The 16,321-nt window shown below is 49.3% G+C and overlaps 1 protein-coding gene across 2 annotated transcripts in view; it reads right to left on the reverse strand.

The window, feature by feature from the left end:
* Positions 1–11,295: 11,295 nt before the first annotated feature.
* Nr6a1 (nuclear receptor subfamily 6 group A member 1) overlaps positions 11,296–16,321 on the reverse strand; it is a 162,682-nt gene continuing 157,656 nt past the window's right edge. For both annotated transcript variants that reach the window (XM_090330616.1, XM_090330615.1), the window contains exon 11: positions 11,296–16,109. In XM_090330616.1, coding sequence (XP_090186742.1) covers positions 16,021–16,109 — 89 coding nt within the window. In that variant the 3' untranslated portion in view covers positions 11,296–16,020. The remainder of the gene's footprint in view (positions 16,110–16,321) is intronic.

Raw genomic sequence — 16,321 nt, forward strand, 5'->3', positions numbered from 1 at the left:
GGGCTGCGGGTGGGGGCGGAGGCCAAGGCACCGTGTAGGCCTTGGACAGCTGGCTGTCCAGCCCTCCAAGCGAGCCCAAGTCAGGGACCCCACGTAGGCGGGTAGGCAGCCGGCTTGTTAGCGGCTGGGTGGGAGTGGGACCTGATTTATGGTCTGCTCCCCCACCAGACCTGAGGCCGGGCACCTCTCCCTTTGCATAGCTTCCTTCCTGGGTCCTGGCTGGGCATGGCCCCGGCCTGGCCTAAACCTGTGAGCCGAGTTAAGACGGCCAGTATGGAGGAAGGGACACGGACAGAAGGACCAGGACACAGGCTTCTTCGGCCTGGTCTTCCACTCATCCAGAAGGTGGAGAAAGAAGATAGGGCAGAAAGCAAGCAGGTGAGCTGACCGAACACCTCAAGTGGGTTTTCAACATTGGCATTGGATGCCAACATCTATGGCAGACCATACATCACTCAGATCAACTCCAGGGGAAACTCTTCAGAGTAAGGCAGCCTCTGGCCCAGGTTGCTTGGCTGCCATGATAGGGCAGGGAATCTCACCCAGAAGGCCAGAGCTGTGCACACAGCCTGGGACAACCCTGTGCTGTCTCCAGGTCTGGTCCTGCAAAGCCCATCTGCTGAGCCCTGCACCCAACCAGAGCAAAACGCCTGCTTCTTTGTTCATCTGTTGACTGCAGGCCCTCAAGCCAGGCCCCACTACAGGGACGGGGAGAAACAGGGAGGTCTCCGGCCCCAGAGGAGTCACCTCTCCAACCTAGGAATGTGGGGTGCAGAAGCCCCACTGTGAGTAACTAGTCTCTATACACACCCCTTCATTTGAAGGAAAGGCAAGTCACACTCACAAAGTACCTCATTTTGGATAGAGGGACTTTTCGAGATAAGCAAGTCAATTATATAGTTATCTAGTGTCTGCCTCGTTAGGTGGATTTGTTGTTTGGCTTTGTTTTGGTTTTGAGATTTTTTTTTTTAAATTGGGTAATTCAAGGATATATTGTTATTTCACTAATTAAATAACTAAAAGTTAAGATGCATAGTGCTTATTAAGTTTCTGTAACATTAATAAGAATCCCATTAAGAAAAGAAAAAAACATGAAGCATTTAAAGTAACCAGAAATAAGGGATTGACCATTTCACGATCAACACGATCCATGAAGTAATCGTATTTTGCAGAAAGGGGAGGAACCACCTCCCTACCACACCTGTCGTATCCACTCAATCCATCATTGTTGGGTATTTTATTTTATGCTTAATAGATTTAGTCAATTGTAGAGAAAGTAGAGGCAAGAGACATAGTAACACTGGCCTTTCTCTGAGGACGTTTGCCAGAACATATATCACCAAATCCATTTTGGTAGATCTTTTAAAATGTTGTGTAAGTAGACAGTTCCCAAAACACATCATAAAAATTCATACTGCAAGACAAAAATAACTGAATTTGTTTTCCATAAAGGTTTTGAGATCGTTTTAAATTGAACTCCAAGAGTTCAATTGAGTTTTGTTAGGCAGGGGGCTCTACCACACATCTCCAACTCCTCATGTTTTGTTTGTTGTTAAGTAGGGTCTCACTTTATTCCCATGCTGGCCCGCAATGTGATCCCCTACTTATGTCTCTGGGGGTGACAGGTGTGTGTTGCTGCACTCAGTCATTGAGATGGCCTCTCATGAATTTTTGTACTCAGTCTGGCCTCAAACCATGATCCTCCAATCTCTGCCTCGCAAGTCCTGGCTGGCTTCACACTCTGAATCCTTCCATTTTGCTGACAGTCATAACTTACTTTGACCAAGTATATTCAAATTCTACCCACAATGTTGTTCTCACTTGGCTTTTTTGCTCAAGGCTGACACCCTACCGCTTAAGCCACTCTTCTACTTCTGGTCTTTTGCTGGTTAATTAGACAAAACAGTCTCATGGATTTATCTGCTTGGGCCAGTTTTGAACCAAGATTTTCAGATCTCAGCTTTTTTTTTCCATCTTGCTTTCTTGCATATTCTCCCCCTCTGTCTGTCTGTCTGTCTGTCTCTGTCTGTCTGTCTGTCTCTCTCTCTTTTCTGTCTCAGAGCATGAACTCCTTTTCTGGGCACTGTCCTAAGGCTAGCACTCTACCACTCTGATCCTCCATCCCACTTCTGGTTTTCTGGTGGTTAATAAGAGTCTCACGGACTTTCTTGACTAGGCTGGCTTCAAACCTTGATCTTCAGATCTGAGTCTTCTGAGGGGCTAGGATTGCAGATGTGAGCCCCAGTGCCCAGCTTGTCCTCAAATTTGTAATCCTGCCTCAGCTTCCTGAGTGCTGAGATTACAGGCAATCACTGGCTCACTTGGCTGTTACATATACTTTATTCCCCAACATGCATGACCTTGGCACCTATTGAGATTCTTATGGTATCTACTGCTCCTGCACATAGCTAGAAGCCAGAATACGACTAGACTTCCCATTTGATTTTATTTCGTTCTTTCAGTGTTCCATTTTATTTTATTTCTCATTGTTAGTCTCAGTTTTTATTTTTTAATTTTTTAGTTATTCCCATTTGAATGCAGCGATTCAAGACAAAATTTAGTACTGGGCTTTGTTCAGCTTGCTCACAGTTGGTGCTGTAGCACTTGAATCATGCCTCTAATCTGGCATTGTGTTGGTTAATTGAAGAAGCAGTCTTACATACTTTTTTATTTTATTTTATTTATTTATTTTTTTGCCAGTCCTGGGCTTGAGCTCAGGGCCTGAGCACTGTCCTTGAACTTTCTCAAGGCTAGAGCTCTAGCTCTTGAACCTCAGCACCACTTCTGGCTTTTTTTTTCTATGTATGTGGTACCGAGGAATCGAACCCGGGTCTTTGTGTGTGCTAGGCAAGCACTCTACCACTAGATCAAACTCGCAGCCCCTTACAGACTTTTTAGCCTCCTGAGTAGCTAGGATTGCAGGCGTGAGCTACTGGCACCTGGCTTTATTTTCTGACTTAAGTAAAGGAATATACCAACAAATACTCTTTATCACCAACATGTCACATGCATGTAACAACGAAATCATGCTATATTTGTTCACTTATTTTGTTGGTTGTGGGGCTTGAATTCTGGGCCTAGACACTGTTTCTGAGTTCTTCAGCTCAAGGCTATCACCCTACCCCTTGAGCCACAGTGCCAGTTCCAGTTTTCTGGTGGTTAAGTGGAGATAAGAATCTCATAGACTTTAGTGCCCTGGCTGACTTTGAACCATGATCCTCAGAGCTCAGCCTTCTGAGTAGCTAGGATTACAGGCATGAGCCACCACATTCAGCTTTTTTTTTTTTTTTATTGTATTTATTGTCGGGGTAACGTATAGAGGGGCTATAGTTACATTCGTCAGGTAGTGGGTGTATTACTTCTCGAACATTGATATCCCTTCTCATGTTTTTGTCGCCCATGCTGTTTTTGATGAGAGACTTTGTTTCCTGCTTTGTGTGTGTGTATTACTGGAATCACACCCAGGGTGTCAAGAGTGCTAGGCAAGAAACTTTACCACCGAGCTACACTCTCTTCCTCCCCATTTTTGGGTCCTGGGGCTTGAACTTTGGGCCTGGGCACTGTCCCTGAGCTTCTTTTGCTCAATGATAGCACTGTACCTCATGAGTCACAGCGCCACTGATGGCTTTTTCTGAGTAGTTTGTTGGAGATGAGTCCCCTGGACTTTCTTGCCCAGGCTGGCTTCAAACCACAATTCCACAGGTTTCAGATCTCAGCCTCCTGAATAGTTAGGATTACAGACATAAGTCACTGGCACTCAGCTCCTTCCTTCCTTCTTAAACACGACAAATGTGCACACACACACACACACACACACACACACAGATCCCAGAATGCTTGCCTTTCCCATGGTCTCTTGATGAGAGACTTTGGTCTCTGAGGAGAGACCAGCTTCTTGCTGGCTGTGTGACATGGGACCACTATCTTGCTTTCTCTTCCCTTTACAGTGAACATGAAATGACCCAGTGCATGTAACATCCTCAGTGGCCGCCTGGCATGTTGCACATCAGCTGAAGGCCTGGCTGCCTGTCCTCTCTGGTTGGGTCTGACATTGCGACATCAGTACAAGCACTGCTTGCCCTTCTGTGACGGAGTGACTCATCTGAGTTAGGGAACCCTCAAGGAAAGACCGGACTTATCTCTGGTTCAGCAGCAGCCCGTACAGGGCAAGCACGGACAGGGCAAGCACAGACAGTGTTTATTGAATGACTACTCAGCTCTGTTCTGAAGGCATCCATGTTATGGCTGCAGCCTACTCCCCTCCCCCCCCTTCTGCCACCCCTGAGGCTGCCGCTCCTCACCTGCAAATCCATGACACCCTATCCCTCTAGGCTGCTCCTCCTCTGGCCACGCTGATCCCTAAGCTTGGGGGGGGGGGCAGCACAGCACAGGGATGGTACTGCACAGCACCCCAAGACAGGGAGGAAATGGTGTATGGTGAGCATGGGACTAGCCAAACCAAACTCGAACAGCTCTATGCTTTGTGGGGTAGCCTCAGACCCTCTCTATTGACTTTATGAGGAACACCTGAGAGATGGGGGCTCAGGTCCAGAGAAAGACATGAAGCAGTGGAGCCCAGGCAGCAGCGCCTTCTCCTCCTCCTCCTCTCCCACCCCTCCTCCTCCCCCTCCTCCTCTCCTTCTCCTGCTCCTCCTCCCCCTCTTCCTTCTCCCCCTTCTGCTCCTCCTCCTCCTCCTCCTCCTCCTCCTCCTCCTCCCCCCTCCTCCTCCTCTGTGCTCACACTGCACTGTGGGGTGGTGGGGGCTGTTTTCCTTTCCAGGTGGTCCAGGCCATGAGCCCTACCGGGAGGGAAAGACTCACTGTTGTTCTGGCCCTGGCTCCCCCACCTCTGTCCCCAGGCAAACAAAGCCCAGGGTCTCTCTCCTGAGTGGGGGCTTTCCCAAAGGGCCAAGCTTATTTCCTGGAGATGTAAGAAAGAATAGAGAATCCATAAGCTGAGCCACAGGGGAGAGGGACAGTGGAGAAAGAGCTGGAAAAGTGAAGCTGGAGGGAAACTGAGGCAAAAAAGAGGAGCGACAAGATGGGAGCTCTATTGATAGGGAAATAGTATGGGATGTAGGGAGAGGATGAGCAGAGCATGCATGGTTTTCATTTCTTAGAAAGAGCAGAAAAGTAAGAGAAAAGGGAGAGAAGGGAGAGAACGAGACAGACAGACTCTCTGAGGCAGAGAACAGAGGGTGGGGGGCCCAGGATATTGGAGGCAGAGGGAGGTGGTGGTGGTGGAGACCCCGTTCTGGGCAGTGGAGGGGGTAGGCCTGCTGGCAGCGGCAGAGGCTGTTTCCGCTGCACCCCTTATCAGCCTGCTGCCAGATGTTCAGATCCGATGCCAATGTCAGAGAAGCCCATAGTGCCGGGTCAAGGCCGAGGCCTGCAGGAGCCTCAGCTGCAGTGGGGAGGGGGGCTGGGGGCAGGGCTAGACCTGCTGGCTCTCCCCCTCCCCCTTGTGGCTCCCTGGACTGGGCCACCTGGTGGGGGGTGGAGACAGACAAGGTGCTTTTGGGGGGGCGTCACTTCTTTAGATTGAGAATGGGGACTTGTGAAGGCAAAGTGGGGCTCCTGGCAACCCCCACAGTGGAGGAAGCAAGTGGCGTGTGCATGTATGTGTGCCCACGAGCGCACACTTGCACAGCAGTGTGCACAGTGCCACAGGGAGACAGCACACACAGAGCTCGGGGAAGCTGCCCCCTCTTTCCTCTGCACCCTAGCCGAGGGATCCCCAATAGACCATCACCAGAGTCAAGATGGCTGGCAGAAGAGAGGGAGCCAGGAAAGAAGCTGGTGCTGTTCTTCTATGAACAGACCTGTGCAGAACCTGCCTGCCTTCTGAGGCAGGGCTGGGGGCATCTGGGCCCTTCTAGAACAAGGCCTGGTGGGAGGCCTCAGGGCAGACACAGGTGCTGGGTGTCCAGCAAGCCTGGGACTCCAGCCTTGGGCCTGGCCCTCTCCGCCATGCTCCTGGAGCGTGCGGTGCAGCTGGGGCCCCCTTCCCGGGGCAGCTTATCTCTGGGTGCACACGCTTGGCCCTCAAGGGGTGACCCAGCCTTGCTCTTCACATTCTTCTTCAGCCATGCAGCCGGTGGGCCCCCCACAGCCCTGAGTTGGGCCTGTGCTTTCGGGGTGGTCAGGAGCCTTCACCGGGTCGCCCAGCCCCCTGCAGCCATCTCTGATGTCTCTTTGCTATCTGCCTTTGTCTCCGTCACCATCTAGTCCTGAGATCATATTTCTCTCCGCTACTTTCAGTCTTCCTCTGCTTCTCTTTGCTTTCTTTAGGGGCTCTTGAATGGGGCAGAATCTGAGGACACTTCTGCCTCAACAGAGGTGGCGGGGGTGGGGGGGCAGGGGGAGAAGGGATGTGAGAACTCAGGCTGTGGTGAGGGCCTAGGAAAGTGAGGTCCTGTCATGGGAAAATGAGAATTGGGGTAGCTGCAAGCACAGATTCAGTCTCTTCCCTCTCCACCTTCTGGGACTGAGTTCAGGTAGGGACCTGGGTTTGAGAGAGTCTTGAGCTGGTGGGTTCCCCATGTAGAGAAGTCTGGGGAGAGGGGAAGGGTGAGGAAGCTGGGGCTCAAGATTCTGGCCTGAGGGCCTCCTTCCTGTTTGGAGGGAAGTGACTGCCTCCAAAAGCTGCTGGGAGGAGGGGAGAGGAGGGAGGCCAGGGCCACTTCCGGGAAGCTGGCCAAGGGCCGAGGCCACTCTCCCTGTGCCCGTTATGGGGGCCCCCAGGGCCTGGCTTAAAATAGTGCAGTTCCTTCACTGGTGCTGGGTCCAGGCCAGACCTCAAAGGACGGCTGGCCGCTCACGCCGCCAGGGCAGATGGGGCTACACAGGTATGCAAGCCTCCAGCCACATGCAGAGAAAACCAGGGCTCAGCTGCCACACTGACCAACTTACAAGACTAGTTTTTGTTGCCTCCTTAAGACTTAATGTCCACCCATTTAAGAACAGGGCAGGTGCCTGGATTTCAGTCAGAATGAGACCACAGAAACTCTGAACCTGCCAGGCATAAAGTGATCACCCAGAATCCAGAAATTCCCTTTGCTGTTCATGTTGGTGGTGCCTGGAGCTCCCCACCCTGTGGGAGGTGCTTCCTGCAAGGGTTTCAGATACCCACAGTGCAGGGTGTTAGGCAGGGAAGGTTTCTGGAGAGGGAGCTTGCAAGGAGGGCAAGGATGGGGCTGTGGTCTCCATGGTGAGACTTGTTGCCAAGGGAACAAGACTCCAAGAGCACTGGGTCTGGCAGTTGGGCACTTTTGCCACAGAATCTGACAGACAGATTGACGCTGTGGACCTAAAACTTAGATGGGCCATCAGGCCAAGGCCAGGTGGAGCCAGCGGTGACTCCTGGCTCTGCTGGGCCCCTATTGATGAAGCTCCCAGAACCCAGTTTCTACGTCAACTCACTGGGCTTCAACTTGGAACGAGCTACAGTCTGCCCTAAAACCCTGAGCCCTGAGCAACTATTTAGGACAGAGAAAGTGACAACGAGAGCTATCTAATCTGGGTCACGGTCACATATTACCAGGAAAGGCTGGACTTAGAACTCTTGAGACCCCTCGTTGACACATTACTGTCTCAGGCTGCCTGTGCGAAATGGTCCCTGGGAAGGAAGGCTCCATGTTACTACCCTCTCTGTTCATCATTTCTGTATTACAGACCTGACTTTGCAGAGGAACCCAGATCCTCTAATCATAGGCTCCATGCCAGTTTATCTACAGTCCTAAGGCCTTTCTTGTTCGATAACCGTAGACAAGTTATATACTCTTTTGCCTGTGTGTGTGTGTGTTGGTCCTGAGGCTTGAACTAGGCTTGAACTAGGCTCTACCATGTAAGCCAAAGCTCCACTTCTGGCCTTTTCTGAGTCTCATGAATTTTTCCTTTCCTGGGCTGGTTTGAACTTTGATCGTCAGATCCCAGCATCCTAAGTAGTTAGGTTGGCAGGCATGTGCCACCAGTGCTCCGCCTATTTAGTGTTATTACAAAGGTAATGTACCGAGGCTGTGGGTTTTCTTATCGGCAGAATGGGACCATTACAGGACCAGCCCTTTTGGTTGGCTCTGGTGAATTAGTAATCTAATCCATAGGTTTTCATAGGGCTTAATTACTTATCTTGCTATTAGGGACTGAATCCAGATCCTTACCTATGTCTCACTGAGACACAGCCTCCAGCATTCCTTTATTCTTTCACTTCAGATTATTGCCCGGAACTCCAGGAAACCAAAAGCACACCAGTTATAAAGTAACACTTTATAAACTTGGAGGAATGTCCTAATTTTTGTGCCATGGAATAATGTCCCAGCAGAATCTGAACAGGGGATGCATCCAGTGTTCCACTGCTACTTCAGTAAAACCCAATCAGGCTGAACAAAATGAATTTTCAGATAAAGGCTTCTCAAGAGTAGTAGATATGCTTAAGAAGGCTGAGAGGAAAACTGCAGTGGCCCACTCCTGTAATCCTAGCTACTCACCAGGCTGAGATCTGAGGATCACAGTTCAAAGCCAGCCCAGGCACTAAAGACTGTAAGACTCTTATCTCCAATTAGACAACAGAAAACTGTAAGTGCTGCTGTGGGTCAAGGGGTAGGGCCATAGCCTTGAGCTGAAGAGCTCAAGGATAGTGTCCAGGCCCAGAATTCAAGCCCCACAACAAACAACAACAACAACAAAAAAGATTTTGACAACTGCTTTTCTCATGGCTTTTTCAATGCCATCCACTACTTGAATGTTCATGTTCTAGGAAACCATATAGACTTGTGTCTATGTGATATATTTGGGTCTATGTTTGGGATGATAATGCTTTAAAAAATTTTTTTTCCAGTCCTGGGGCTTGAACTTAGGGCCTAAGCCCTGTCCTTGGGCTTTCCTCAAGATTAGCCCTCTAGTCACGGTGGCTCATGCCTGTAATCCTTCTCAGGAGGCTGAGATCTGAGGATCAAGGTTCAAAGCCAGCCTGGGCACAAAAGGACCTGAGACTCTTTATCTCCAACTAACCCCTAGAAAATGGGAAGTGGGGTTAGGGTGATAGCCTTGAGCTGAAGAGCTCAGGGACAACACCCAGGCCCAGGGGTAGGGTGGTAGCCTTGAGCTGAAGAGCTCAAGGACAGCACCCAGGCCAAGTTCAAGACCCATGACCCACCCCCCCCCCAAAAAAAAATAGCGTTCTACCACTTGAGCCACTGAGGAACTGAACCTGGGTCTTCCTATATGCTAGACAAGCACTTTTTCACTAAGCCAAACTCCTGGCCTGATGATACTGCTTCTTAGTCCAACTTAGATGGGTCTATTCATACATGGTTTGTGTAATTTTTTGTTACATGGCTGTGTTTCTGTGTTTATGCCAGTCCTGGGACTTGTACTCATGATCTATGTTCTGTCCCTGAGTTCTTCTGCTCAGGTTAGAGGTTCTACTGTTTGAGCCACAGCTCCACTACTGGCATTTTGGTGGTTCATTGGAGATAGTCTCACAGAGGAAGTGGTACTATGGCTCAAAGTGGTAGAGTGCTAGCCTTGAGCAAGAGTTCAGTGATAGCACCCAAGTTCTCCACTCTACTCCCCACCCCACCCCACACATTCACAGTCTCAAGGACTTCCTGCTGGGGCTGGCTTTGAACTGCGAACCTCACCCACCACCAATCTCAGCTTTTTGAGTAGCTGGGATTACAGGCATGGGCCATTATTGCTGGGCAAGGGCTGTTTTATTTTATTGCCGAGGTAATGTTACATTCGTCAGGTAGCGGGTGTATTAATTCTCAAAGAGTGAACCCCCTTCTTGTGTTTTTGTTCTCCTTTCCCTCCCCCCACAGGGTTGTTTTGTAAAAAAAGAAAAAACAAAAAAGTTCAACCAAAGGCCATTGCTTAGGCTTTGTTACAAACTTCAAATATTCACATTCAGCAGGATTGAACAGCTAAGGTCAGGCAGAGAGGAAGCTGTTGTAACTTTGGTATCAAACAGGCCATTTGCCTGTGTCGTCTTAGGCAAATGGCCTGACTTCCCCAGAGCCTGTTTGCTCTCACCATGGCCCACACCATGTGAGACTGTGTGGAGGATGCCAGCCTTGGTGCCCCTCACACCTCTGTATAGCTGATCCCTCTGGGGGCTGTGAAGACAAGTCTATTACCTCCTTCTGTCACTGTGCCTTTGTTTCCATCCACCTCTTTCAAGCCTCAAGGGCTCTCTGGTCCCTTGTGCGGGAGGCCGTGTCATGGGAAGGCAGCTGGGTGCTCCTCATTTCATGCAAGAGGATTTAATAGGCAAAAGAGACTCCTGGTTTTTGTCTTCTGGGACTGAAGCCTCCTACTCTCCCACACTGCCTCCATACACAGCCCTTAAGCCAAACTGCCATGCCTCTGAGCATGTAGGCAGGGTTACAGGGCCTACCAAACTTGTGCACCAAGCAGATCTGAGTTCAAGCCCCAACTCTTGTCATTTCTTGCATCAATTTGGCTATGTATTTTGACTTCTCAAGAGCCACTGTTAGGTTAGCTCTAGAAAAGCTATTATGAGCTAGGTGCTGGTGGCTGGCTCACGCCTATAATCTTAGTTACTCAGGAGGCTGAGATCAGAGGATCATGGTTTGAAGCCAGCCCATGAAGGAAAGCCTATGAGACTTATCACTTAATTAACAACCAGAACACCAAAAGTGGTGCTGTGGCTCAAAGCAGTAGAGTGCTCGCTTTGAGCAAAAGAGCTTAGGGACGGTATCCAGGCCCTGAGTTCAAACCCCACAACTGAAGGGGGAGGGGAGTATGGGGAAGCTATTATGAGACCTCATGTGTTTTCTGGAGAGGCAGCTGTTAATCTAGACCAGAGCTTGTAAGGCAGGTCAGCCATCAGTGCACTATGCCACGGATGCAGCTGAGATCCAGGCAGATGGCTTTCTCTCTGTATTCCTTCGTGTGGCACTCAAGGACCCCAACTGCTTTCTCAGCCTTAACTCTTGCTAATGCATCTTGTTCTCCACCATTCCTGCATGGCAGTCCTTTGTTATACGGGGAAAGCTGGCTCTCCCTGACCTGCACCCTGAATCACAACCTACTCACTGCACTGCACAGGCTTCTACAATTCACTCTAGTGGTGTCACTTTCTGGCTGGCATGCTAGCCAGGTTTGTGAAAAGTGTCTGAGTAGGTGCTTCAATCAGTGCTGGTCCACTGGTTCCAGCAGTACCCAGACCACCCTCTGCCAGGCCCTCAGCAACAGGGACACCCTGTCAACCCCACTTCATGGGCCCCAGGTGTGTGGCAAACACAGATCAGACACATGCTATGTGCAGAAGGATTCACATTTATTGGTTCAAATACAGTACCTAATACTTGCTAAACATGCATTTCACACTAATTGGTCACATTTCCACAGGTAGTCAGTTCACAAGACGGGGTCCACTCCTTGCCATCAGGCAGGTGTGGGAGGTAGCAGAGGGCCTGAGCAGCCTGCAGAGACTGCCAACTGTCATTCAGTTAGGCAGGGCTGGTGGCCGCTGGCCCTTTGGGAACAAGGGCTCAGAGACATCCTGCTTGCTCGATTCCTAGGAAGGACTGTGGTTGGAGGTAGCAGACTTAGGCTGTAGGTACTGCCAGAGCCCAAGGGTGGGAAATGGCACTTGCTCTGCCCAGAGCACAGGAAGGGGTTGGAGGCCCCTCGGAGGTGGTGGCTCCCTGGCAGGGCAGGTGGGAAGGGCTTCCCAGATGGCCCAGACATTACAATGTGGCCATGAGCCCCTACAGCAGGCCTGGGACAGCAACACAGACAAAAACACCAATAGCCCAGGGCAGGCGGGGCTTCTTTCCCGACAGAAACATGTAAACAGCTCGGGAGCTACACAATTCTTTTCCCACAGGATTCCTCAAAGAGAAATCGACCAGGATGTCACTCAAGAGGTAGTTTTTTTCCCCCCCATGGAAATTTGAGTCAACAACATTATCACCTATTACAAGACATTTCAGCAAAGAAAGCAATGGTCTCCACAGGGCAGAGCAGCCCCTGTGGCTGCAGGGCTGGCTCCACCAGCAGCACAACGTTTTTCCTGGACTTGGAGCAGGCTCTGGCTGTCCTAGGCTTTGTCTTGAGCCTACAGTTGGTCCCTGAGCAAGCTCTGGCCTGTTTAGGGATGGGACATCCCAGAAGTAGACAGGCAGGGCCATCATGGCTCAGAGCCCTGGCCTGCCCAGGGAGGCAACTTGCCCCCAAACTCAGCAACTCCAGGCTCCAGCCTCTGAGAAAGCAGTCCAGGTCTGCTCCTGAGCCCAGAAAAGATGTTGCTTGTGACAGCCAAGAGGTGGGTTTCTGGGGACCCTGTAATTAAATACACATCCCTGAGCTGTGGCCCCAGGAAACACTGGCCTCCAGGCTGACCAGTTTGTATCCAGCCCCTGGTAAGACGATTGCCGCTTCTCATCCTGAGACACAGAGAAAACATCATTTCACAGACATGAGGTGTGGATGTTTCCAGCTGAGGAAAGAGGGAGGATGGTCACTGGCAGAGGGGGACGCTTGTGGATCGAGGCGGGGGAGTAGAGTCATGGTTCTTTTTGTTCAGTTTTTCTTTTCTTTTCTTTTTTTTTTTGTGTTTTTTTTTTTTTAGTCTTTTTTTTTTAAGTTTTAAAAAAATCAGTAAGAAAAACAAATCCAAGGTTTAGCAGGATTGGTTTGAAAGACTGCATTTCTTAAAAGAGTTGTAAAAATTTAAGAAGTTAAAAAAAAAAAGAAAATAACAAAACACAGAATTAGACCAACAGCCCAATGCTAAAGACTCAGAACCACTGCTTAACTGCCTGCCCTGCAGGGAGACCGGCTTCCTCTCCTCTCACTGACACTGGTCCTAATGCAGATGTTGCCTAGCTCCATCATCCCACCTGCTAGAAAAATCAAGAACCAATGGAGTACCGAGAAGGCACCAGCTCCGAGAGGCCAGGAATCCATGGACTGGCTATGCTACCCACTACAGGTGCTCTCCTCCCTGAGAAGCGGGGCAAGTGAGAGGTGGGTGGCTGCAGAGTGACACCATGGAAACCTCTGCCTCCCTGCACCCCTAGCTGTAGTTCTACCCCTAGAGGCCTCCCACCTCATTTACAGGTTGGGCCTGGTGACTGCCCATCCTCTGAGCCAAATGGAGTGCTTTGAGATAGCTCTAGGGAACTGCTCTGGATTAAGGGCAAGACCACCATGCCTTGCAAAGGGCTCTGAAAGTCTACAAATGGAGCCTGAATTACAGATGAAGTTCAGAGACTACAGTAAAGTTTTATCTCTGGTCAAGAAAATGTTCAGAAGGAAGGGGAAAGCGTGCATGCTTTGAGGCATGCCCAGGGGTGAGACTCCCTTTCCATACGGCTTTCAGAGCTGTATTTTTTTCTGGTGGAAAATTCGCCCAGTGAGTGTTAGGATCAGAAGGAAGACAGAAGAGAGAAGAATTAAAGACAATATGCACAACTTTTTTCTTCTTCCACTAGCAAAAAGACTGCTTGTTAACCAAACATTATGGGAAGAAAGGCAAAAAATAAACATACCAAGCCTCCCCCTCCAACCTTCCTCTGTGTCCTTCAAACCAAATTCACAAATACATCTAGTGGCTGACCTAATGTCTCCACACTGCTAGCTACACACCTACCTCCTCAGCATAATACCTGAGCTTGCAATGCAACACATTCACTTTACCCTGTTTAAAAGAAGCCCACGTCATGAGAGGACTGGGTGCAGAAGACATTAAAGACGGTCCACAGGTCAGGCTCTGGCTTGGAACACATAGCCACTTGGCTCAGAGATTCTGCAGGGCTCTTGGCAATGAATGGGCTCTTTGTTCTGTGGAATCTGCTGCAAACATTTGTAAAAAATGGATTCGTACAATGGCAACTTGCAGAACCTTTCCCCCACTCTACAAATTAACAACTTGCTCTGTTTAATACAACATTATCAGAGAGACATGTTCCTGCCTCATCAGAAAGCAATTCCTTTGACATCAAAACACAACGGGTAAAATGCTAATGTGAAAAGCAATTTCAAAAAAACAATAATTTGACAGATGGAAGTCTAAGCAAAGAAAGAGGCTGTACACGGGAGAAGGGTCTCTGATACGTGTCACCTCCCGTATCTGGAGGAAAGCAGCTCAGAATCTGACCTGTAGCCAAAGAATGTGATCTAGTTGGTTAAATAAAAAATTCAAGGAAACAAGAAAAATGTGAACTTAAAAGATACAGACACACACATGCACACACACACACCCTTACACTGACAAGAAAAACATGCTATTACCTGAGGAACAGGTCTTTCTTTCTCAGAGCAGTTAGGGAAATGACATAGAGAAGTAATGCTCTGAGTTTTACTTCCATCAAGGGACAAAATCATCACTTTGCTGGTACCCGTAACATTTTATCAAAAAGAAAAAAATTACACAACAGATTTCCCAGTCTCCACAAAGATGTGGCAGCCCTGGGCAGGCTTACTATGTTGAGTTGGGGGATGGCAAAAGTCTTTGTCCAAACAGACTGAAGGTAGCACTGAGGACCCCTTTGGCCCAACCAGGGCCACCCCCACCTTAAGAGTGTCTGGGGCACTGGCTCCATGCAGGAGGGTGTGGACAGGGCAACTGCTATCTTAAGGCAGAGTAGGGAAAAGCACACAAATTAGCTCCAAGACAAATGTGAAACAGTCCTGGCAAAGCCAAGAGGAGCAGAAACACTTCTGGAATTAGGTGGAGCAGGTAGTGACAGAACAAGGGGTCCAGGCCATATCTAGAGTGGAGGCAGCCAGGCCTTTAGCAACATGAGGTAGTTTAGAGCTCCCCTTCCCTTCCAGGTGCTTCTGGCTTCAGCCCTGCAGATCTAGGAGGGCCAGGCCACTGAAGGTACTCCAAGGGGGTAGCTGGGCTACTCTGAGACTTAGGCTTTCTCTCCTGGGGCCTTGGAAAACTGGATCTTACTTTGGAAAGATGAAGATTTGGAAGAGAATCGAGGAACAAAAACTCTGGTCAGCAGATGGGCCCTTTCTACCTAAAAAAAAAAAAAGAAAAAAAGAAAAAGAAAGAGGGGCGGGGGGAGGGGCGGACTATAGTTTCAGTACGGCTCTAGGAGAGAAACAAGAATTCCAAAGGGCATTTATTAAATACTCCTGACCTTTGTCCCTCTACCAAGTGAGAGGAGAAGAGATCAGTAGCGGGTATCAAGACTTGGAATATGGCATTCTGCTTAGTTTTTCTAAGAGCTGAGAGGAAGGCAAATTTATGAGAGAGAGGGAAGGGGGTCTGTGGAAGGTAGGCCTTAGTAAATTCATGTAAAGAAATTAGGTAGGTGTGAGTCCTAAGGGAGCTGTGGGCAAGACCTACAGACTGACTGCTACTGGCAATGGTGTGAGAACAGAGAGCCTCTGCCCTTAAGACTCCCGAGTGCAATTCTATCTGCCTGAGATCTGGCCACTGAGTCCTTCTCTCAACCTCCAAGCTTTCCAAAGAGGCCCTATCTCGGGCCTGTTCCAAATGCCTTGCCCACCTCTGACCACTTCGCCCCTTTGGCGTACGTACTTTCACCTGACAAGTCTAGAAAAAGGCAGTTGCTCTCTGACAGACAAGTGTATGTCTGCTGAGAAAATGTGGAAGAAATAGGGATAGTAATACCCCTGCTTCCATTGAGGTAGTTGTCTTTGTCAACATCATGGAAATAGTCATCTCAGCTCATCCCACACTCTCCCTCAAAATACAAAAGAACTATCTCTAAACAATGACAACACTGTAACATTAAACATCTTCACATTCTGTAAACTGTAAGGAAATGCATCTGCTGCATTCACACAAAAGCATGTGCATCATGTTGAAGGCCATACATTCAACTCTGTCGTGAAATAAATATATAGAAAAATGAGGTTAAAAACAAACAAACAAACAAACAAACAAAAACTCTTCTGGCTATGGAGGTAGGACTCCACGGCATCCATCTTGGTCTCTCTGGCTCTCTTCCGTTGAGCCTGTCCTGCTTACCCAAGCCCCTGTGGGCGGCCTGAGGAGGGTGCAGGGACAGGTCATTCTTTGACCACATTGGTCTTGCAGGAGTGCAGCACCACCTTAAAGAGGAGAGGCAGCTGCTCCAAGGGCACATTCACCATCTTTCCTGGAAAACAGGGAGGAGGAGAGTCAGCAAGGGCCACACACGGAGGGTGAGCCTACTTCTACTTGGGCCTGAGAAAGGGGAACATCTTGAGTGACTGGGGGCCAGGGACATGCCAGGAGTAGGGCCAAGATCAGATGATCTGATGATCTGATGTTCTTGTGCTCAGGAGACTAGTAATGGAGCTACATACTACATCTTCAACTCTTACTCTA

This window comes from Megascapheus bottae, chromosome 3 (assembly GCF_031878675.1).
Source record: "Megascapheus bottae isolate mThoBot1 chromosome 3, mThoBot2.hap1, whole genome shotgun sequence".
Taxonomy (NCBI): Eukaryota; Metazoa; Chordata; class Mammalia; order Rodentia; family Geomyidae; genus Megascapheus; species Megascapheus bottae.